At 43.0% G+C, this 22,408-nt stretch overlaps 1 protein-coding gene across 5 annotated transcripts in view; it reads right to left on the bottom strand.

The window, feature by feature from the left end:
• Reln (reelin) overlaps positions 1–22,408 on the bottom strand; it is a 429,470-nt gene that overhangs the window by 81,460 nt on the left and 325,602 nt on the right. For all 5 annotated transcript variants that reach the window (XM_057758362.1, XM_057758363.1, XM_057758365.1 and 2 more), the window contains 9 exons: positions 21,038–21,243; positions 19,179–19,350; positions 18,535–18,735; positions 15,037–15,269; positions 10,084–10,241; positions 8,275–8,482; positions 7,161–7,237; positions 520–678; positions 109–297 (listed from right to left, as the gene is read on the bottom strand). In XM_057758362.1, the coding sequence (XP_057614345.1) occupies positions 109–297; positions 520–678; positions 7,161–7,237; positions 8,275–8,482; positions 10,084–10,241; positions 15,037–15,269; positions 18,535–18,735; positions 19,179–19,350; positions 21,038–21,243 (1,603 nt within the window). The remainder of the gene's footprint in view (positions 1–108; positions 298–519; positions 679–7,160; positions 7,238–8,274; positions 8,483–10,083; positions 10,242–15,036; positions 15,270–18,534; positions 18,736–19,178; positions 19,351–21,037; positions 21,244–22,408) is intronic.

The raw sequence follows: 22,408 nt of genomic DNA, 5'->3' as shown, positions 1-22,408 counted from the left end.
AAGGAAGTTAAGGCGCATAATCTTATAACAGAAAATTCCTTTTGAGTTTTAGCTAATTTAGCCCTGTAGTTAATCAAATACCCTTCTATTATGTGGCGCAATATATACCTATGTTTTCAGTGAATATCAGGGCGGTGTCCATAGAGACACAGTCAATATCCACTTGGCCTCCTTGGATTCGATACCAATTGGCTTGCAAGTCTATGGAGCCGTCAAATTTATCTTGAAATCCACTTTGAGAGCTGTCATTCACTCCGATAAGGACATCATCCAAAGCCCATTGGGCTGAATGCTTCCCTGCAATCAGATCAACAGCAGCAGGTGGAGAAGGTTCATTACACAACAATATGAGTATCTTCTTCGTGACCACGCTTTTAAATCAAATTGTCTGGAAACCGACGGTAAATTAACACACCACACACACACACACACACACACACACACACATTACAGGTTGGATATGGATGCCATGTGATTAAAAAAGAAGTCACCAGGAAGTCGGAGAGAGCAGCGACTCACCATGCTGCGGCTGCCACCACCGGAAAGCTGTGGCAGGTGTCTTTGCCTCCCGCGGCAGGTCAACGGAGATGATTTGTGGCTCCAGAAACGACATGAAGTCCAACTCTCGGAGCAGATGCCAGAGCACCCCGTTGTCATTTGAATACTGAACAACAAGCCCTGAAGTAGAACACAGAAACTCAGGAGCTATGACAGCTTTCTGGGAGGCAAGAAACAGTCTTTTCTCTTTTTTTAAACAACAAAACTGCAGCAAGTCCAAATTATGTCTCAGAGAAGGCACACTCATCCATCTAACTTCCAAGGCATGAATTAGTAGACTCAAAGGCCCATCAATTTCCTGACAGTTTCTAATGCGCTGGCTCCCAGTAAATGAAGACAAGAAAAACCTAAGTCCCTTTCAAGACTCAGCTTTGTATGAGTGATGAGCAGGCTGGCGAGGGAGACATCAAATCCCGCTCCAGATCATGCACTTGAAATTCAGATTCTATCCTGAGCACTGCAAAGTCTCAGGTCATTATATACTCAGAAGAAATATCTTAACTTCTCCAGCACAAGACGAGCTGAGCTCGTTGTTGCCTAATCGCAGGGCAGGCTCGGCCGGGGAGTCTGTTAGGCGGAGCGGCACTTCGCATTGTGACAGGCCTTGGTTGGTGGATCCCAAATGAGGCTGGATTATCCTAGAGTAAAGCAACGAGACTCCACACTCGGTTCTCCTTCCTGTCTGTGTCGCTCCTCCTTGTGTTTATCTTGTCCACCTCCACCGTCACAAGGTGATGAGATCTGGGGATCTACACGCTAGAGGGTCAGGCACCTTGTGAGCCATCCCCGCTAGAGAGTCAGGTACCTCATGAACCATCCCCGCTAGAGCATCAGGTACCTCATGAGCCATCCTGCTACAGAGCAGGTACCTCGTGAGCCATCCCTGCCAGAGGGTCAGGTACCTCGTGAGCCATCCCCGCTAGAGGGTCGGGCACCTCGTGAGTCATCCCTGCTAGAGAGAGGGTCAGGCACCTCGTGAACCATCCCTGCTAGAGGGTCAGGCATCCCCGCTACTTCTCCCAAAAACATTGTCCTTTAAAAGTGGACACAGGGGAAGGGTAACAATCAGCAAAGGAAAAAACTGCTATGGATAATAAGCTTGAGGGTCACATGCACATACACACATACATAATACAAATGGATACAAATTGGTACTAGTCATAGGAATGCATATCTGTGGGTGGAAGCAGAGGGTATACAGCTAATGGCTTATTCCACAGTTATTCATGAATTTAGTATTGAGGATACAGCACTCAGGAGAGCAAGCTCTGCACCCCACCTGGGCACCACAATCGTGCCGACCCTGCTGGTGGGGTGCCCGTGAGCCTGCCCTGAGGTCGTGGGAATTGGGGAGCTGGCCACGCACCTCACATCTGCCGTGTGGTGGTGAGGGTGAGGGAAAGATGTCTTCCCCCTTCACCCCGCACCACCTGTGGTGGACAAAAGAGCTGGCCTTGCCCCTCGTTAGATGCAGCACTTGGGAGAGTGGTCCCTGCAACCTGCCCCCCCAAAACACAACAGAGCTGACCCTGGTGGCAGAGGTGTGGGTCAGCTGGCCCCAGAGGACATGAGAGAAGGAGAAATGGCCCCACTCTTTGCTGCTCACTGCATAGGGTGAACTGGCCAGTGCTGAAGAGCTTACTCTAATGGTTAGGATGAAGGGAAAGCTGGCAGGTTGACCAACCCAGCTACCACCCAGACCCAGATCCAGGACTAAGAGCTGGCCTATCCCAACATCCACTCCATCTATGATCTGTTGGAGCCAGTCCCGCAGACCCAAAGCTGCAGGCTTCTTCATAACACAGAGCAACAACAGGAGATCCAAGGGGAACCCCAGTGAGGGTCCAATATTAAAGATGTAGCAAAACCAGAGGCCTCCAACCAGACCAATGGCGCATTGCAGTGAACTCTTATAAGTCATGATATACGGAGTAAAGGGTAAGAATGTGTGACCTCCTGTGTCAAACTACAGTTTCCACAGTGATTTTTCTTCTTGTTTTCCTCTTTTCTTTAACTTTTTTATCCTGGCATGTGGGGCATTGCAAGGGTATGGAGACACGTGATGTGAAATCCACAAAGAACCAATAAAAAGTTAATTGGAAAAACATGGTACTGAATATTTGTAATAATAGTTAGGGATGCTGAGCTACTTCTTGAGCATTTATAGCAATTATGTCCAGTAAAGTTCTATCTGTTATGTCTTTAAATTATATTTTAACTCTTGAAAAAATACGAATCATTTACGGTATATAGGGCTTAAATACATCTCTTGACTACTCAATCCATTGTAACATTAGATAATAAAGAGTTAATTAGCATAAAGCTTTGAGAAATGTTGACTGAGAGTAAAGGCTACTCAGAGAACAGAGCCTTTCTGGGTTCAGTGTGGCTCACACAGGGGCAGGGGTGGAGAGTTATTGGTGCCGTTGGTTGAGGGGACACCTACATTTCAGGGAAGCTGAGAGCCACATGACTTCAAGAAAAAAATGGAGTCAGGGGTGTCCAGTCTTCATTTGAGTCAATCCAGGGGCTGTTTAGCCAATGTACTACTCAGTAACACTCAATATTTGTTCAAAATATGTCCTATTAATTTTTGGGGCGATGTTGGGTGTCTGAGAGAATAGACACCTTACAACGTTTATTTTTGTGGTTATTAATTTGAATAGGCATGGTTTATATTCAGTTAGGCAAGTAATAGATGAAGGGGATAAGGAGAAAAGAGGTAGGCGGTAGCTGACTAGTGGTGGACATACCAGGAGGCAAAGTATTAGAAATGAAACACCATGGGGATAGAAATCTTCTGGATCCATTCTAGTTTCTTCAAGCTATAGTCCAAGACCAGTGACCTGAACTTGGGCTTTCTATCCATGATAGCTTTAAAAGTATATTCATAAATCTCTTGACGCTTCTCTCTTTAAAAATTAGAACTTAACTCTCTTCTCTCTGAGTGCAGAAGGATTTAATAACTTGCTTCTAACAGAATGAGGTAGGAATCAAGGTGAATTTTGAAATTAGGCCATTAAAGGCGTTGCAATGAAGCCTGGAGTGATGTTCAGAAGTACAGTGCTTGCTAAATAATAGTGAGCCCTTCTTAGCACTACAGAAGAGGAAGGCTTTGGGGGGGTCCCTCACTGCTCTCTTAGACTTGTTCCTCTGCAGAAGCTAATGCACACGTAGTAAGATATTATAACAGCCTGTGGACAGGTCTGGATGGAGAAAGCTGCTCTGGACAAAACCTTTGGCCTGTTCACGAGTCAGGTCATACAGCCCTCGGCTGAGTCTTCTAACCTCTGTGCCCTGTCTGTCTACTGCCTTGACTGCAGCCTCAAGAGAGTGTCTGTGCCTGCCTTCCTGTCTTGCAGGAACCATAGGATAGCATGTTGGCTGCTTTCAGCCACTTGGTCTTGCTATGTGGCATATCACTCCATGGCCCCTAAGTCAGCAAATGTAAATTCTGAAAGACCTGAGGTGTTTATCCACATGCTACTGGCTTGGCTCAGGAAGTGTGCCCTTCATTTGGGGCCTGCTTGCAGCCTTTCCTCTCATTAGGTTTTTCAGGTGAGTCGTGTCCACCAGACGCAGCTTTGAGGTCTGCAGAGATGAAACCTTGGTTCCAATGCATGATGAGGTAGGGTGATGGGGGATTCCCCTTTGTATGCCGTGACTACCATTGGTTAATAAAGAATCTGCTTTAGGCCTCTTGTAGTGTAGAATAGGGCAAGGTGAGAATTCCAAGCAGAGAGAGGAGGAGAGAGTAGGTGGAGCCAAAGAGAAGCCATGTTGCTGCAGCAGAAGACAGAGGGCAGACACTGGACAGAACCTTACTGGTAGGCCACGACCACATGGTGATACACAGATTAATAGAAATGAGTTAATTTAAGATATAAGAGCTAGCCAATAAGAAGCATGAGCTAACAGGCCAAACAGTGTTGTAATAATACAGTTTCTGTGTGATTATTTTGGTATGGGCAGCCGGGAAATGAATGAGCAGCCTCTGTCTACAGAAGAGCATCCCAGACAAGTAGAGATTGAAGGAATGTCAGGAGGAAAGGGGCAATATCCGGTTTATACCTGTTGCTGAGCCTCATTAGGGTGCCATTTAACACACTGTATGTTGGAATAAGTCAAGTCATTTCAGCTCATCCACTGAATGCTTAAATTGTGTAAGACATTTCTCTGTTTAAACCACAACTTCATCTGCATCCTGCCCAGTCGTATTGCAGACAGCCTAATTTTGAGTTTAATTCCAAATATGTAAATTGGTCTCTCAGCTTGACTAGGTAAGGGATCTTCACTTTCATCACTGGCAGAGATTTGTTCAAGGATTTAGTCAGATTTACATATTAACAACTAACCTTCAAGAAGAGGATGAGAAATGCCTATGGGATGTGAATTAGACAGATAACATGATGGTTCAAGACTAGCTGAGAACAAATCGCCTGTTCCTAAAGGGATCCTAAGGGGAACTAGGCCGGCAGTGCAAATTATATCAGAAACAAGAATAGAGTGGGCCTCGTGACATTGATAAGTGCTTGCTTCCCACAAAGTCTTTTTAAATCTAATATATAAATGTGGATTTTTCACAAGACTCGGGCATGGAAGCTTCTGTTGCACTGAATTTATCAAAAGCCATTAGCTTGGTGGGCTGGTATCCAGCCTGCTCTATTAAAATTAGCAGCCCCCTGCATGCTTACCTTCCACCTCCACAGTTTAATTGCTTCTGTCTTCCTCTTACAATCTACACTTCTTTATTTTTTTCTTTATTGTCTACTACCTGACTTCTTTCACTAGTGCTGCATGTTAGGTGGCTGTTGATCAGGCCCTAGCTGTTTTCCATTCCCACACATGGTGGCCTTGTGCTTCCTATTGCCTCCAGGGCACTTTCTCTTTCTCTGTGCCACATGGCTGGCAACACCCAGCTCCAACCCAGCGGACAGTATTTTCAGTTTTGGGATAAGAAGAAGATGTAGCACAACAAAGAAAACATCTTGTTTCTATTTTAAAGAGATTATTTGTTACTGCGGCATAATCTAGCTCATGACTGATACATCTCTGACGCCATTGTTGTGATATTGTATCTGCAGTTCCCACAAGAGTATCTGACTTAAAACAGACTCCATACACATCTGTAGAAGAGATGAGGGAACCAACACAGCCTATGGAAGTTTCTAGACAGTTTCCTCAGCAAAAGAATGATTTGAATAATTACTAGAGCAAAAGTATTAAGACAATCACAGGAAACCATTTAAACATCCAGCCAGGGATGATATGGAGATGGTCAGTGTGGGCCAGAGGTCTCCACAGCCTGTTGACTAGCAGGTACTGTTTGTTCCAGTGCATCTTACACAGCCACAGTCTTACACAGTAACAGACTTAAGCTGTAATGCTGTAAACCCCAATGCTGTTTTAAGATTAAAGTGGGAGGCAGATCTATCAGAGAAGCCTATGGAATTTACACTGACTAGCCACATGCGGGGTCCTGAAAGACTCCTAGCATACCCACAGCATTGCTGGGGCTGTTCACAGCTCAAGGCTGTTGCTGTGTTTCTTTCAGAACCTTGTGATTTGAGGCAGAAACAGTGGGAGCCTCGTGAGAAAGGAGTCAAGAGAAGGGAGCATACATCCTGGAGCTGGAGGTTCAAATCCTTGCCTGTCTACTTCCTATCCGTACGACCACGTGCAAGTTACTGGACCACACTGTGCCTCACCCTTCACACATGCTAAACAGTTCTAAGACAGCATCTATGGCAACAGATACTCAGAAAATCCATTTAAGGCTACCAAGAAGTAACTGTGCAAGGATTCTGTCCCCTCCAGAATGTCCAAGTAGAATTTGATATACACTCCAACAACTCTCGATGAAAACAAGTTTAGTTCTCACAATGAACTCAAAAACCTCTCCTATTGCTGGGCGGTGGTGGCGCACGGCTTTAATCCCAGCACTTGGGAGGCAGAGGCAGGCAGATCTCTGTGAGTTCGAGACCAGCCTGGTCTACAAGAGCTAGTTCCAGGACAGGCTCCAAAAAACCACACAGAGAAACCCTGTCTCAAAAAACCAAAAAAAAAAAAAAAAAAAAAAACCAAAAAAACAAAACAAAACAAAACAAAACAAAAAAAACCCAAAAAACCTCTCCTATTGTTTTCCTTTCTGTGCCGCATTATATGGAAATAGAATTCACCAAAACAAATGTTATTTGATTCTGCCTACACCCAGGGCAGATATGATTTCAGGCTTAAAGAACTCTATGGTTTACACAGCAACTCTTTCTATGAAGCAGAACAGAGCACAGGAATGTTCTTCCAGTTTGGGAGGAAGAAAAGCCTAATTAACCAAAGTTGGTATAATCTCTATAGAAGCATAGTAGCTTGGGCTTGGTGATACAGTTCAAAAGCTAAGAACTGACTGGATGCTCTTCCAGAGGACCTGAGGTCAATTACCAGCACCCCCATGGAAGGTCCCAACTGTCTGTAACTTCAGTTCCAAAGAATCTGGCCTCCACAAGCGTCACACACACATGGTACACAGATACACATGCATTGACACCTCTACACATAAGATGCCAAAACTAAGCTACAAAAATTTCAGAACTGTTTCAGCTTACCCTCATTTCTAGCCCGCGGCTTGATGCACGTGATCCCTGATGTTTTACTTCCGATTTGGACGTAAAACTGAACAAGTCTGGAAGAAAACCAAACAAACACATAGACTTTAGCTTGTTTACAAACAAAAAGGGGACAAAGAAACTCCTAACATTCTCAAGTACCGCTTCTAAAGTCAGAGGGACAGAGATGACAGGCAGAAAGGTATACATGATAGTGCGTTAACTTGGCAAACATTTAAAAAATTAATTGATAGGGACAATGACTTCATTCTGTACAGTGATCTAAAGAAAACAATGGAACTCCATTTCATTGCGACAATTTCATGACAAATTAAAAAAATCTTTAGATACTGCAATCTTGGAAACTCAAGATGAGGGAACGAGTATTTCCCACCAGGACGTTAAAGATTCTAGAAGGGCATACCATCACTTGTCCAATACTGATTTAGAGCGAGCAGGCTAAAGCTCCCACACCTGACACTCAGTGTGATGTAATTCGTGCCTGTGCCCATGGCAACCAGTGGATCCTGCTGGGCAGGCAGACCCTTGAGGATGGGATGTGGAAGGAACATGAAACGGACTAACAGCAGAAAAACCATGAAGGGCGACATTGGATGTTTAGTAAAGACCATGCCTGTTTTTTCTCACTTTCTTCCTCCTAACTCCCAGGTCGTCTAACTGATGTTAGGCATGCTATTATTTTCGCTTGACCTTAGAGCCAAACAGTTCTTGGTTTGACCAGTAGGTGGCAGGGCAGGCATTGAAATTTTGGGGGGGGGCAGTTTTCACTAAGTGACCACAAATGGACCAGTTTCAGACATCAAATTTGAAAGTATATCTACTTCGTCAATTTACATTAAGAATATGTAAGAGCTTACAGGGTAACACAGCACTTCTGCAAACTAAGGTGAATAGGTAGTAGACACAGAGGTCTTGAGAAGTACGGGCTGATTAAGGAACTATGGTGTGATTTTTTTGCATTCCCATCTATTTTATTATACAGCTCGAGCTAAGCTTCATGTTTTGCATATGCAATCCAAAGGTAGAAGTATTATAAGAGATACACATCAACAGTCGTCTACTCTGCTCAGAAATGTTCCAATCAACAACTTGCCTGATATTCCGGGTGTCCAGAGGGACAGTCCTGGCTTCCCGTTTCCCAAGGCCATTGAAGTAGAGGGACCTGCCGTCGTTGAGCGTCCCACAACCGGTCCCAACCTGACCTCCTGTTATCTTGTACCACAGTGGGCTTAGCTTCCCTTCAAACCTATCGAACATCTCACTGTGGTTGGGGATGTTCGACACACAGGTCCCTTGTGCAGCTTCAGAGAAAACAGATGCAGAAGTTTTGTTAGAATCACTAAGTGTGACAAGACACGCTTGATACACGGACAAGGAGAGTTTACATCATACAACCATCTGTCTAAAGGCGGCCATTATTACTAACATAAAAGCTGTTACTAGGTGTGTGCTGTGTGCCCCAAATCCCAGCAGTTGGGAGATGGAGGCAGAAGAATCAGAAGTTCAAGGCTCTCCTTGGCCACCTAGTGAGTTCAAAGTCAGTTTGGGCTACACAAGACTCCCCTCACTAAGATGACAAAAAGAAATCAATGAAATTTGCTATTTTTTGTCTTTTAATTTTAACTTTTTAAAAAGATTTTTTTCAATTAAAAATCATGTATGTATGTTTCCTTGCATGTATACATGTCTGTACAAGCAAGTGCAGGAGCTTGTGGAAGATGGAGACATTAGATTCCCCAGGAGTTACAGGTACAGTGGTTGTGAGCCACTCAATGTGGGTGCTGGGAAGAGCACTGTGAGCTCTTATCCACCGAGCCATCTTTCTGGCCCTTGTTACTTATTTATTTCTAAAGGAGGACTGATACAGGGACTCTTGGGCATCCACGGGTGCTCCTACCTTGTGTGAGCAGAGATCCTGCCCACGATAAAGCCATTCCTTTACTGTCTTGCTATTAAGAGGCTCACGAGGACAGTCAGCACAGAATTAGAAAATGTCGTCCTTGAAACTATGCTTGACACAGAAGGCTTGCAGGAGCGAGCCAGTCTGTCTTTGGTTTCTCGTCAGAGGAAGGCCTGAATATCAAGATGGGAAGGGGCCTTTTGATTTTGCTGCCAGGAACACTTTAGAAGCAGATTTTAGAGTTTAAGAGATTTCCTCTAATTTTAAGTTTTAATCTCAGATCTCTCAAAACTTTTGCTATGGCAACACCCAAAGGTGGATGTTGTTTAAAAAAAAAACTCTTTTGATAGTCTTGGGCTTAATATTTTATATTCTATTTTAAATTTAAATGTAGAGAAGTATATTTCATGAGAGAGAGAGAGAGAGAGGGATGGAGAGGGAGAGAAGGACACACACACAAAGAGAGAGAGAGAGAGAGAGAGAGAGAGAGAGAGAGAGAGAGAGAGAGAGAGAGAGAGAGAGAGAGAGAGAGATCAGGGAGACTCTGGTTTGGGTTTTAAAGATTAAATGTATGAGCTCAGAGCCTATCTCTAGCAATGCCTGGCTATGCAACCCAAAAAAAAATAGTTTTAAAAAAATATAAATCCACTCTCGGCCTCAGTTTCCTCAAATGTAAACAGGGCCAGCAGTACTGTGGAACAGTTTTTCTTAGACTCAAACGTAATAAAATGAAGGTATTAACTGTAATGTTCGGCTTGATGTCAGGCTCCAAGCAGTGCTCACCATGAATGCTACTAGTGACAAACACATCCTTTCTAGGGAGTGGAACTTAGCAGGTTTTCTTTCTAGTTGGCTCGAAACTACAGGATACTCAGCAGCTCAAGTACTTGGGTGGCCAAGTTCTAGAATTCTTAGACACAGAAAGTAATAAAGCCAGAATCTGTTCTCTGTGTCTGAGTGAGTTTTCACAAGCAAACTGCCAGAGCCACATGTTGGCCTTACCCGTGTATCCCAGGTCACAGAAACACACGCCCGAGATGCAGTCTCCGTGGCCACTGCAGTAACTGGGACAAGGTTCTGATATGTACACTCCATCCAAGCCAAAGGGGGGCACGTTCTTCTGCGCGCTGCTCTCTTGGATCCATCGGAATCTGGTCTTACTGTTGGGAGAAACACGTCTCGTCTTACCGTTACATCTCACTGGACAGAGGAATGCAGAAAGGCCCAGACGGCTTCACCAGAGCCACGTACCCTGAGGGGCATGCCCGTGCGAGGCACAGAGACCCTTCATAGGGTTTCTCACAAATCTTCCTCAAACCTGCCTGATTTCCTCTTCAGCATGAATGGTTTAATGCCCAGGAGAGATGAAGCACAACGGTCTGACATTTTTCCTACAAAGGAGCCTTATACCAGATACATCATAGGTTTTTATACCAGATATATCTTAGGTTTTTCTTCACATATTTTCTCGCCCCATGCTCTTTCAGGAATAACCAGAGGTTGTCCTTTTTAGTTAACCTTCACCCTTCTCTCATGTTAATTTTATGGATAGTGTTAGAGAAACTATTTGAAAAAAATGTAAATTTATAGTTTGACAATTTCATGCATGTACGTAATGGATTTTGATTATGCTTATTGGTCATAATGCTTTCTTATTCCCCTGACCCCAATGCTCTCTCTGGACCCCTTCTTTCCAGCAAAATATTCGGCAGGTTTTTGAGGCCATCAGATAGGATGTTTTTTGTTGGGACATGAAAAGAGACTCTGGTTATTTGGTATTGACAAGGGAAAGCAAGAGCTTGTGCAAACAGCTCTACGGACACCCATGATTCTCTCTTTCCTCCTGATCTCCCCTTTACATTTCTAAGATGCTTATTCTGCGATTTCCTAGTAACCGGATGGGAAGCCTCTCAGCACTGCTAACCGACAAAGAAAAACTGCCTTTATTGCCTTGGGTTGGAAGAAGCGAACCGAGCACGGCTTCATGGCTGCGACCTGTTTGCCTTTCTCTACCTTGTACCTGATACCCGATGCCTGCTTCTGGGCTCAGTGATGTAACACTGGGTTTGAACACAAGCAAGTTGGTGCCTTCGAATGTGCTGGAATAAGGAGAGTTATAAAGAATGAAGAGGCACTGGGTGTGACCATGAGGTACCTGATGAGCAGTGGACAAATGTGTGTGGGGTAAGTTATAGATGCTGGACCACAGGGCATTTGGGAAGGAAAGGCATAATGAAGAAAGCACACAATTGAAATCCGTTGCTGCACCTGTCCTCAAAGTGTTTTCCTGAAGTTGGTTGCCCTAAAATATAATAATTATTTGAGATGCAGACATTTTAGTTTAAGTAAATGTCTATTCATGTTGTGGGTTCCTAACTACCTTCTGAACGTTAATTCTCATACCCACAGATAGTGAGTGTAGTCTTCACCCTTCATTAAGGAAGCTTCTCTTTGCAACAGACGGAGACAATTACAGAAAGCCAGAACCAATCAAAATGCCAAGTTGTGGAGCCTAGGCCCAACTGACACCTCTACAACCCAGCTCCTGCACCCAAGGCTCAGGGGTCATGGCTGATAGGAGTCAGGGGAACAGGGAGCTCGCTTTGAGATTGTGTCTCCTAGTAACGTGAGAATCTATATCCACAAAGTTCACCAACGTATCTGCCTAAACAGGAGCTGAAGAAGGACAACCGTAGACACGCTGCTTGCAAGGGGAAAGGAAGCCTCAGTCCTGCACAAAGCACTGCAGACAACTAAGAAATGCCAAGTGTAGGAAAAACAGTCTTCTCCAAGGAAAAGCACACCAACTGGTTATCCTATACATACAAACAAATAAAATAACACTGACTGAGCGGGCTGCACCCATGTATTTAGGAATACACACACACACACCTACACACCCACACCCCTAACAGTGATGGATGAGAAAGAGTAAGGAGAGGTCTATGGGAAGATTTGGAGAAAGGAAAGAGAAGAACTGATGTAATTATAATACACTTTCAGAAATAAAAGAAATAATTAAAAATGTTTATTATAACAATGATGATGATGATGATGATAAAGACTAGCCAGACCATCCCAAAGAAGAAGGAAATAAGGCAAAATTTAGACAAAAATGTCTATATTTCACTTTAATATGAAGTAGGTACAGCCTTTGCAATAAGTTATTTGCAGATTTCTTGTGTCTCAATAGGGATGCCTCTGAGAGCTGGGAGGGCATATAGACCAACATAGGTTTACCACTTCCCATGTCTCTCTTCTGTAGGCAAGAACTGGGTGGGCTCGTGGGAGCACAGACTTTGAAAAATCCCCTTAGAATTATTTCTGAAAGGGCGAGGCCCTTCATTCCTGCAAGCATGCTGCTTCCTGGCAAAACCAGCTCCACGTTCTGACACTTAGATTCTCAGCTTCTGAACACTGCCATTCGGGGCTTCCTGAACTTAACATATTGCAGAAAGTAAACCAACAGCTCATTGGCTTGGGAGAAATGGAAACATATTTACTACTCTTTAGCAGAGGGCTCTTCACCACAAATGCCATCACGCAGAAAGCTGGGTAGACTCCAAACTAATCATAAGCTGGATTTTAATGAAGAAGATTTCTTTTTTTTTCTCCAAAAATTGAAATCCAAAAAAATTCAAATATTGAGAGACTCAAAATATTGGCCTTCTTAATGCTGTGAAGGCTGAGCTTTTCTGACTTCTCATAATGTGGTTTTGCCAACTGGGTTATTATTTCCACTAGAGAAGAATCTGTAATTTACAGATTTAGTCACAGTTCTCAGAAATCCACGTTGGGCTTGTGTTCTTTGACTCTGGATGATACTCTCTGCTTTTATAGTGATGTTTTCATCACCGTGACATTCCAGTCACTGCAGCAAGGGTCCCCTTGATGCTTATGTATTCGGAAGAGCTGTTTCGTGTCTTCAGAAATCATGAAGGGGGTGGTTGAGGTGAGAAAAAAAAACCCAAAATGAAACAAACCAATCAAACAGGGCTGCATTGATACTGACAGCTTCAGAAGAATGGGAGGCGAGAAGACACGGCTGCCACAGAGTTTCCAATGGAGGCGAATGATTCTCAGAGAGAAGGGCATACGGAGTTGAAACCAGGAGCCCAGAGCAATCACAGGAGGACTGCTCTCAGGGACAACTGTCTTAGAGAAGGACATTCCTGTCCCAGACATTGCTTTTGGATAAAAGAAGCTGAATTAACAAGCTTCTTGGTGAAGCTCAGGCTTCCTATGGGCTCGGTAACTGACGGCCATGAACTTCCCACTTCTTCTTGTCATCTCTCTTTTGTTTTTCTCTGCTAAACCACAAAGCAACACTGGCATTGAAAGACAAAGAAATTACGTGTAACTGGACTTGGATCTGATGGTTGAATGTTCGGTGGCTAGTTTTTGAAACAGTTGATACCGTAAGATGATGCTTCAGGGTTTATCAGACTCACACCGAACTTTAGTCTTTGATCAAACAAGCAACCCAGATATTTACCCAGCAACAACTACAGCGCATGTTCTTGGGGTTACACCCTTAACTGGTGATGAAGGCCGACAGTGCAATTGGCTTGAGCAGCTAGATCATGCTCAGGAAACCAGTGATCAACTAGGTGAAAAATATGGCAGAAAGACAGTGCTTAGCAGCCTCGGGGACTGCTCCTTACATTACCACCACACCGGCGTGCAGGACAGGTTACCCTCGGCCACAAACAACTCCAAACCCAGCCAATTATTCCAACGCTAGCTTGTTTCTCACTTAGTCTAGGTATGCAGCACAGGTTGGCAAAGAATCTGCTTACTGCACCTGAGGCCTGAGGCTGGAGCTTGCTTTAGCTCACCGCATGGAACCCTGGGAATGTACCTGAGTTCTGGAAAGCTAAGTGCTTCAGACATTCACATTTTATTATATCATTTTTCTTCAAATTAAGCCATCTGTCAAATTTTGAAGAATGTGGGCCTACCTTATTCCAGGAAATAAAGGCTCATGGAGTATTGCTAAATGACACTAGCGAGTACCCCAGCTCTATATGTCACACTATCAAGAAGCAATATAAACAGCTCTGTGCATCATTTCGGTTCTGAAGTCAAAGGCCTTGACTGAGGCACGCTTAATGTCGGACTCCAGAATTTAATTACGAAGTGTCTACATGAAGAATGTTTCTTTATCCTTCCTAAAATGATAGAGTGGAAAATAACGATCTCGCTCTTCTACTTTCTATATCTGAAACAAAGTGCTATAAAATGTATTCTATATTACTGTACCTGGAAGAACACATATTCACAAAAATTTCACCTATCTGCTTTATTTATTTATTATCAATGGAGAGGAAACAATTCTGCGTCGCTTAGCTGCCAAGCAGCCGAGAGTTAAATTGGTCCCTCCTTTATGGAAACTGATTCACTTCAAATTTTCAGTCCATCTATATTACCCTCCTTCGCTGAAAATTTAATTTTCTCTGTTATTATTTGTTTTAGCAGTCAACTTAAAGCGACCATTTACACTGCAAGATGCTTCAACTTTTCTACGTAAGGAGGCATTAGATAAATAAGATCTATGGAGGGAAAAACCCTGATGCAAGGCCATGTGGTTCTTTCAACCCGTAACAGCTTTGTGTGCTGCTGTGTGCCAGTGCCCAGAACTGTAGATGGCTCAGACTGGCGGTGAGTTAATAGTAAGTATATGGGCTTCACCATCTACTTGTGCTATTTCGGCAACTCTACTTCAGGTGAGTTAATAGGCTTCACCATCTACTTGTGCTATTTTGGCAATTCTACTTTAGTTTTTATTTTTTGCCGCAAGTCACTACCTGGGTAGGAGTGGCCAGACTGTATGAAGCAATGACACACCACAGAAGAGAGAGAAAGAGCGAGAGCGAGAGCGAGCAAGCGAGAGAGAGAGAGAGAGAGAGAGAGAGAGAGAGAGAGAGAGAGAGAGAGAGAGAGAGAGAACTGTACCTGGATGCCAGGGACCTTGGAATGGCAATGGTGATTCTTGTCCATTCTTCAAAGTCCCCGGTATAGTAGACGGTAGGCTCACTCAGTTCCCGGGAATTCCCTTCACATCCTTTGCCTGCTGAAGCTGGAAAGCACCCTTCCTTCACCAGAAACCAGGACATGCCCGCATCATGTGAGTACTGCAGGAGAACCGGGGCAGCGCTGCTGAACTGGCTGGCACACCCTATGTTCAGCTGTTAGGAGGAAGGGCAGGATTAGATCAGACAGGGCATTCACTCAAAGACACCGGTCATCAGATGAGGAGTAGTGACAGCCAGGGCCCTGCTTCCAAGTCAGCACGACAGTTCAGAGACGAGGAGGATACAGTCAAGACTCAACCCAAACCCTCTGTAAATTCTGGAAGGTTTCACTTCAGTAGAGAGCTAGACAAGTTCTCATCCTGTTGGTTTCTGGAGCCAGGAAGGGTCTTTGTTCTCATTCCCAGAGGACACAGGCAGGTAAGGAGTCTGAGAAGGAGCTGACCAGAGAGAGGGCTGCCTTGCCTCCACTTGCTGTAGAACAAGAGTCATGCACCTCTCTCTCTCTCCCTCCCTCCCTCCCTCCCTTCCTCCCTCCCTCCCTCTCTCATCTATCTATCTATCTATCTATCTATCTATCTATCTATCTATCTATCTATCTATCTATCTATCTATCTATCTATCATCTATCTATCCATCATCTATCTATCTATCCATCATCTATCTATCTATCTATCTATCTATCTATCTATCTATCTATCTATCTATCTTCATCATCATCATCATCTCTCTCATCTCTATCTATATCTATCTATCATCACCATCATTATCTGTCTATCTATCATCTATCTATCTATCTATCTATCTATCTATCTATCTATCTATCTATCTGCTATCCATTTATCTATCTATCATCTATCATCATCATTTCTCTCATCCCTATCTCTATCTATCTATCTATCTATCTATCTATCTATCTATCTATCTATCTCTATCATCATCATCATCATTATTAACTATCTATCTATCCATCATATCTCTCTCTCATCTATCATCTATCTATCTATCTATCTATCTATCTATCTATCTATCTATCTATCATCATCATCTCTCTCATCCATCTGTCTGTCTATCTATCTATCTATCTATCTATCTATCTATCTATCTATCTATCTATCTATCATCTCTCTCATCCCTATCTCTCTCTCTCTCTCCCTCCCTCCCTCCCTCCTTCCTTCTTACCTACTTACCTACCTACCTACCACCCATGTCCAGAATCAAAGCTGTGTCGACCCACCCCAACACCCACAGAATCTATGAACTGTTGAAGCATATGAAGGGGATGAACCTAAAGAACCAAAATGGCAGGATCTCCATGATAGGGCAACAGGATAGCCAAGAAGAGTCCCAGTGACAGCCTGTTAGAGATGGTGCAGCATAGGCCAGAGTCTCAAACTAGACTAAAGACTCCTGGCAATGAATACTGACAAGCAAAGATGTATGGATTAAAGGGTGACCTGTGTGACTCAAGGGGCCACACTACAACTCCGATGACAAGATTCCTTTCCTTTCCTCTCTCTGTTTTTTTTCTGGTTTTGGTTTTTCTTTTAATTTTTGTCTTGGGATGGGAAGTTGCAAGGGACAGAGGGCGAATGTGTGGGGTGGGAGGATGGGAAGAAAAATGGGTGTGATCAGGATGCATAATATGAAATCCATAAAGAATCAATAAAAATTAAAAGAAAAAAGAAAGAAGTTACCTCCAGTTCCCCTCCTGGGTGATTCCCACCAGAGAGGGCTCAGGTGTGGTATTGTTGAGTCAAAAATCTGAAAACACTTCAAATTTTAAAGTTCTGTATATTTTTTATTAAAGGACTCCTTCTAGCACACCACTAGGTTTGCGATTACAATTTAAGGCAGTTCTTTCCTAAATCGGTGTCTGAATGAACTCTAATGCTGCTCTACTTAGTCTTGGTAACCATCACTGCTGTACCCCTCTCCTTATCTAGTCAATGCAGACGGCACTATGCAGGGCTCCCTCTCGGCACCCGGGACCTGTTCTACCACAATACTTCTGACAGCACCGTGACTGCTTACCTTTCTGACTTATTCTCTAGTTTTTGAGCTCCTTGAGGACTAAGGCCATGGTTTTGGTTTCTATATTCCTAGCAACCTGTATTTGTCACGTGGCAATTACCAAGAATGCACCAGAACTATATTTTATAGAAAAGATACCAAGTGCTATTTTAAGGGTTTCTAATATATATCAACTATCAATCCACGTATAATCCATAATTAATATTCATCATTAACTATTGAGCACAAATTACTAGGTGTTTAGTTGTGATGTGAGAATTGGGATTTTCTTAATAAGCACTGTTGCCCCTTTAAATATCTGAAAAATTCACTATGTGTTTCTTAGTTAGCCTTTTCAGTTTCGGAAGGTCACCATGCAGAATCTAATGTCTATATTAACATGTTATTTGGGGTTGATTAAATTGAAGAGGTATTAGGTGAGGAATTGTATAGCGCTCTATGGACATTTGATATTAATACCAAGTGTCACCAACACATGCCTATGAAGACATGAACTGTTGCTGATGCTTTTCCATTGCATTAATATCAGAATATGAACAGAGGCAGATTACCGTTTCCTCATTGTTGTTAGGACATAATTTGTTCCTGTTGATGGCTGACTACCTTGTGTAAAGGCCCATGGAAAGCATAGTGAAGAGCCACCCACAAACATCTGATCTCTTCAGTAATTCCACTTGTAAACTATTGTGTCTGTATCCGTTGTTACAAGGAGCATGTATTTGTGCTAGCTCATTACAACTGCATTGTTTCTGACGCCAGGATTCACCGATGGGGTTTTATCATAAATAAGCACAATGAAATTTTGATTATGTTCTGAGACAAGAGTCTGTCAAGGTACATTCTCTTTTTTTTTTGCTCATACGTTATCCAGCATGAAAAACAATATGTTTTAAGGAAAGTGATGCGTGGCAGAGTAAAAATCCATCAAATTTTGGAAAGGGAAATTCTAAATGCTGTAGTCAACACATGTGATACAGGCTGGGGTTGGAGCCCAGTTACCGTGTGCAAGGTCCTGGGCTTGATTGCCAAAACACAGAAAAACACAAGTCCCAAGCCACTAGTGAGACAGGCAGACATATCAATAATGATTTGAAAGTAAAGAGTTCATTGCATTAACTCAGATCAAAAAACTCAATTATATTTTCAGTTATGGAAGACTTGCATGGACAATATAAAGTTATATGTACATCTTCTGGAACAACTCAAAATCTAGCCAACTCTTTCCCTTATGTGTAGAAAAGTTTTACCATCCTGAAACTGTGGAGTCTTTACTCAAGTGTGTCCCTTTAATAGAGAACAGAAAGTTGTGTTCTCTGGGAGCCATGCGTGGAAAAGTCGGAGCTGGTATCGCTCCTTCATGCTCGGGGAAGAGCCCTGTTGCAGATACCTTGAACTGGAGCACATATCCGGGTTTCAGGGTCAAATCTCGTGTTACAGCAAACCGGTCTCCATCTGACTTCCCAAACACCATGGCTGAAGGTGTGCCCGCACAGAAACTGTCGTTCTTAGCCATCCCTTCGTTGGCCAACATCAACCACACACTCATCTGATTCATAGGGTAATCAAAAGCCGGCTTCTCATAAAAGTTCTAAAGGAACAATACAAACAAAACAGGAAGACAGTGTTATACCTCTGAAAACAGGAAGAGCTGTTTGGTTCGTGACACATGGATCATGTTTTCCTGAAAATACAGAACCACTAAACAAACTTAAAAAACGCACTAACATTGCTTCTTGATGGTTTAACAACCAAAATTATTTTGTCACTATGTATCTAATTATTTTTAAACATACTAACATTTTTTCTGCTATCTAGAATTCACAAACTTTCTCACATTTGAACAGAACAGTCTGCAAACTAACAGCCCAGGATTGAACTTTCTTACTAGAGAAGGGAACATCAACAACCAAAAAAAGCATGAATAATTACCCTATTCCCTGCCAGTCCCTAGGTCCTTAAGGGAGTCTGTTGTTCTTTCTCTGATCTACTGTGCCAACCCTCTGCATCTTGGTGTTCTGACGTGAGTCATACCTGGGGCAAAGTTGGGTTGACGATGGGGATAACCTGCTTCTGCTTCTCTGACAGGATGATGATGTCATCGATGGCCCACTGGTCGTAGTCCTCCCCGGAGAACACGGGCTGCCACCAGCGGAACCTGGTGCAAGGGGTCTTGGCGGCTGCTGGGAGCTCCAGGTAGACGAATCTGCATAAAAACAAACCCTTCATGGCTGGGAAAGCAAGGTCTGAGGGTGGACAGATCACACGGGAGGCTTATGAACTAAGAAAGCTTTGTCTTATTTTGTCCACTTCATTTGTAATTATGTTTCAACAGACTGGCTCCTTAGTATTAAAGGTCATAACTTTCAAAAGATCTTTAAATAATTTTTTTTATTATTTTATGCATGTGAGTCTTTTGCCTGCATGTAAGGGCACCATGTGTGTATGTATATAATGTCCAAGCAAGCAATATCATATGGTCACAACTTTTAGAGAAAATATGTTGGGGTAAAGGTGCCTGTTGCCAAGTCTGATGACCTCTCTGATCCCCTGGACCCACGTGGGAGGAGGAGGGAACTAACTTCTGAAACCCAGCTGTGGCCTCCGCTTGCCCACACATAGGCACACTAATTAACAATGTAGCAAAAGAGAAGAAATATCTAGAGAAACTTCTTTTCCTATTGTCTTATTACACTAAATAGTATGTTTTAACGTTGCAAAGCAACCTTTGCTCCTGGTGAAAAATATAAATTGTGAATTTAAGATGAAACATAATCATCAATAAATAACATGAGGTTGGGCTCTATTAAAATTTTAATGTGTTCCATCAGTTTATAAATTATTATATACAAACTATATGTGTTATAATATACACAACTATATGTAAATTTTAGGTAGCAAAATTCTTTTGATTTGTAAGAATTTGATATGCATTTCCTTCAATATTTTCCAACACAAAACCTCATTACAATATGTAGAACAGGACATTAAAATAAGTTAATACTGATTGGTGGTAATATATAAAGAAGAACTTATGTCTATATTAAAGTAGAGATAAGAGATTATAAAACAGATACTCTAAAAATGGTATTTTTTGAGTAGTTTTGTTATGTTCATATGAATTAAAATGAATTTCAAACACAACATAATCACAAAAGAACTAAGTTTAAATACTTATAAATAGGCTGACTGCCTGGTGGGCATCACGAATCAACCACCCATGAGCAGCTGGCTGTCAACTGTGCCATTTCTCTGTATTCTTGAGCTGGCAGAATCAACCCCTGGATATGTCTGTGGAAAGGTTTGAGAATCTGAACTCTAGAGACTGGGTCACACACTGTCTAGGACCATGCCAGGGCACAGTCACGTGAAAACCCAGAACAAAATTCTCCATCTCGCTTACCTGTAACAGATGAACATGTTTTGTGTGTGCTCGGAACAGAAGCAAAATCCCCAAAGGCGAGGCAGGTATGGGACTTTGCTCTAGCCCACAATGCCTTTGGGTAGCAATGGCTAGTAATTTTCTTGTAGTCAAAAGTCCCCCCAAATCTCTAGACATGTTTTTAAAAGAGGATTTTTGTTTTTGAGATAAGATCTCATGGTAGTCTTAGCTGTTTTTGGAAGTCAGAAAGTTCCTCCTGCTTGATCTTCTAATTGCTTTGGTTTCCAGATTATGCTACCATATCCAACTAACAGCTCTAAAAACAATTAAATGAGAGCACACATGGTTTTTGTTTAATGACTTGGATGAAAATGATCTATTCTTGGCTTTCCTGTCAAATCTTATGATTTTTTCTGTTTGGGGAACTGTCAACAGTTCAGAGACACTTCAGTAACCACTGAATATCTACCACGCCCTGGAACAGCGTGGCCGGCCCAGCAGCGGGGGTTACCTGGGTTTGCTGAAGTCGGAGAAGTACATCTCTGCCAGCAGGTGCCACTGGATGCCCCCATTGTTGCTGTACTGGAGGAGAACCCCCTCCTCTCTGCTGTCAGGCTTGTTGCATGCAGTGCTCTCTCCGCCTATCTGGATGTAAAACTGGACAAAGTCCACCCAGGACGTGTCCAGATCCCAGCTCACCAGTTGTCTTTGCCCGGCCTTTCCGAAAGACAGAAAAACCTTGGTCAGTTATCTGGAAGTTCTCTGGCATTTTATAGCTTGGTTTCAAGTCCACTCGAGCACCCTACACTATAGAGGACAGTTCTGGTTCCGGTTAATATTGAGAAGAGCGAACTCTGCTCTTCTCTTGTCTGTGATGTGGTGTGGTTTCTGCTCCTGGATCACTCACTTCATCTCACCATCACTGATACCCAGACCCAGCTGGGAAACTCTTGAGAATTCCCTACTGTACCAAGAGTACTAAAAAATAGAGCAAAACTACTCAAAACACTTTCAGTCCTTGCCTTGTAAGCCTCCCATCTAATCCAAGAGTAACGGAGAAGAAAGACAATGGACTAGGTGCATGTTGGTTGGTTCACGGGCATATCTATGCTTATGAATACAAAGGCCCGAAGACAACGATTAGACAATACCACATTTGTTGTGTTATTTATTTGTTTGTTGGTTTAGTTTTAGGCAGGGTCTCTCATTGGCTTGGAACTTGCCAACTAGGCTAGTCTGGTCGACCAGTGAGCTCTAAGGATATGCCTGACTCTACCTACCCAGTGCTGAGAGTACAAGTGTGTACCACCCTGTCTGTTCTTATTCTAATTAATTAATTTTATCATCATTATTTTTTGAAACAGAGTCTCACTATGTACACTTGTCTGTCCTGGAACTCTTGTGTAGACCATGGTGACCTCAAACTCACAGAATCCACCTGCCTCTACCTCCCCACTGCTGAAAGGCCTGTGTTGTGATGCCTGGATAGAATTTTGTTTATCATGTGGGTTCTGGGGATTGAACCCAGGGCCCTGTGCTTAAAAGGCAAGCATTTCTGATTGAGTCTGATACTATGACTCACGTGTGCACTGGCTGGAGCTGGGTTTGGCTCTCGGCCTTTTATTCATTCTGTTCATGACGTGTGGCCTTTCTGAGCTTCACAGGTGTGATGCTGGCAATCCTTCCTTCCTTACGGAATTGTGATAATTGGATTAAACCACATGTGTTGTGTGTAAATTGTCTGGTGCACCACATGCATTTCTGAAGGTGTATTTATCTCAGAGATCCGCTCACAGCTCTTATCTCCAGAGCAAGTCACGACGAAGTGGGCAAGACAGAAACTTCTTGACAAAAAGGGAGTCTTCGGGTCTCTCCATTTGCT

Source organism: Chionomys nivalis, chromosome 26 (genome assembly GCF_950005125.1).
Source record: "Chionomys nivalis chromosome 26, mChiNiv1.1, whole genome shotgun sequence".
In the NCBI taxonomy this organism is placed as follows: Eukaryota; Metazoa; Chordata; class Mammalia; order Rodentia; family Cricetidae; genus Chionomys; species Chionomys nivalis.
The sequence above is the reverse complement of the archived record's forward strand: the minus strand, read 5'-3'. Positions and strand labels throughout refer to the sequence as shown.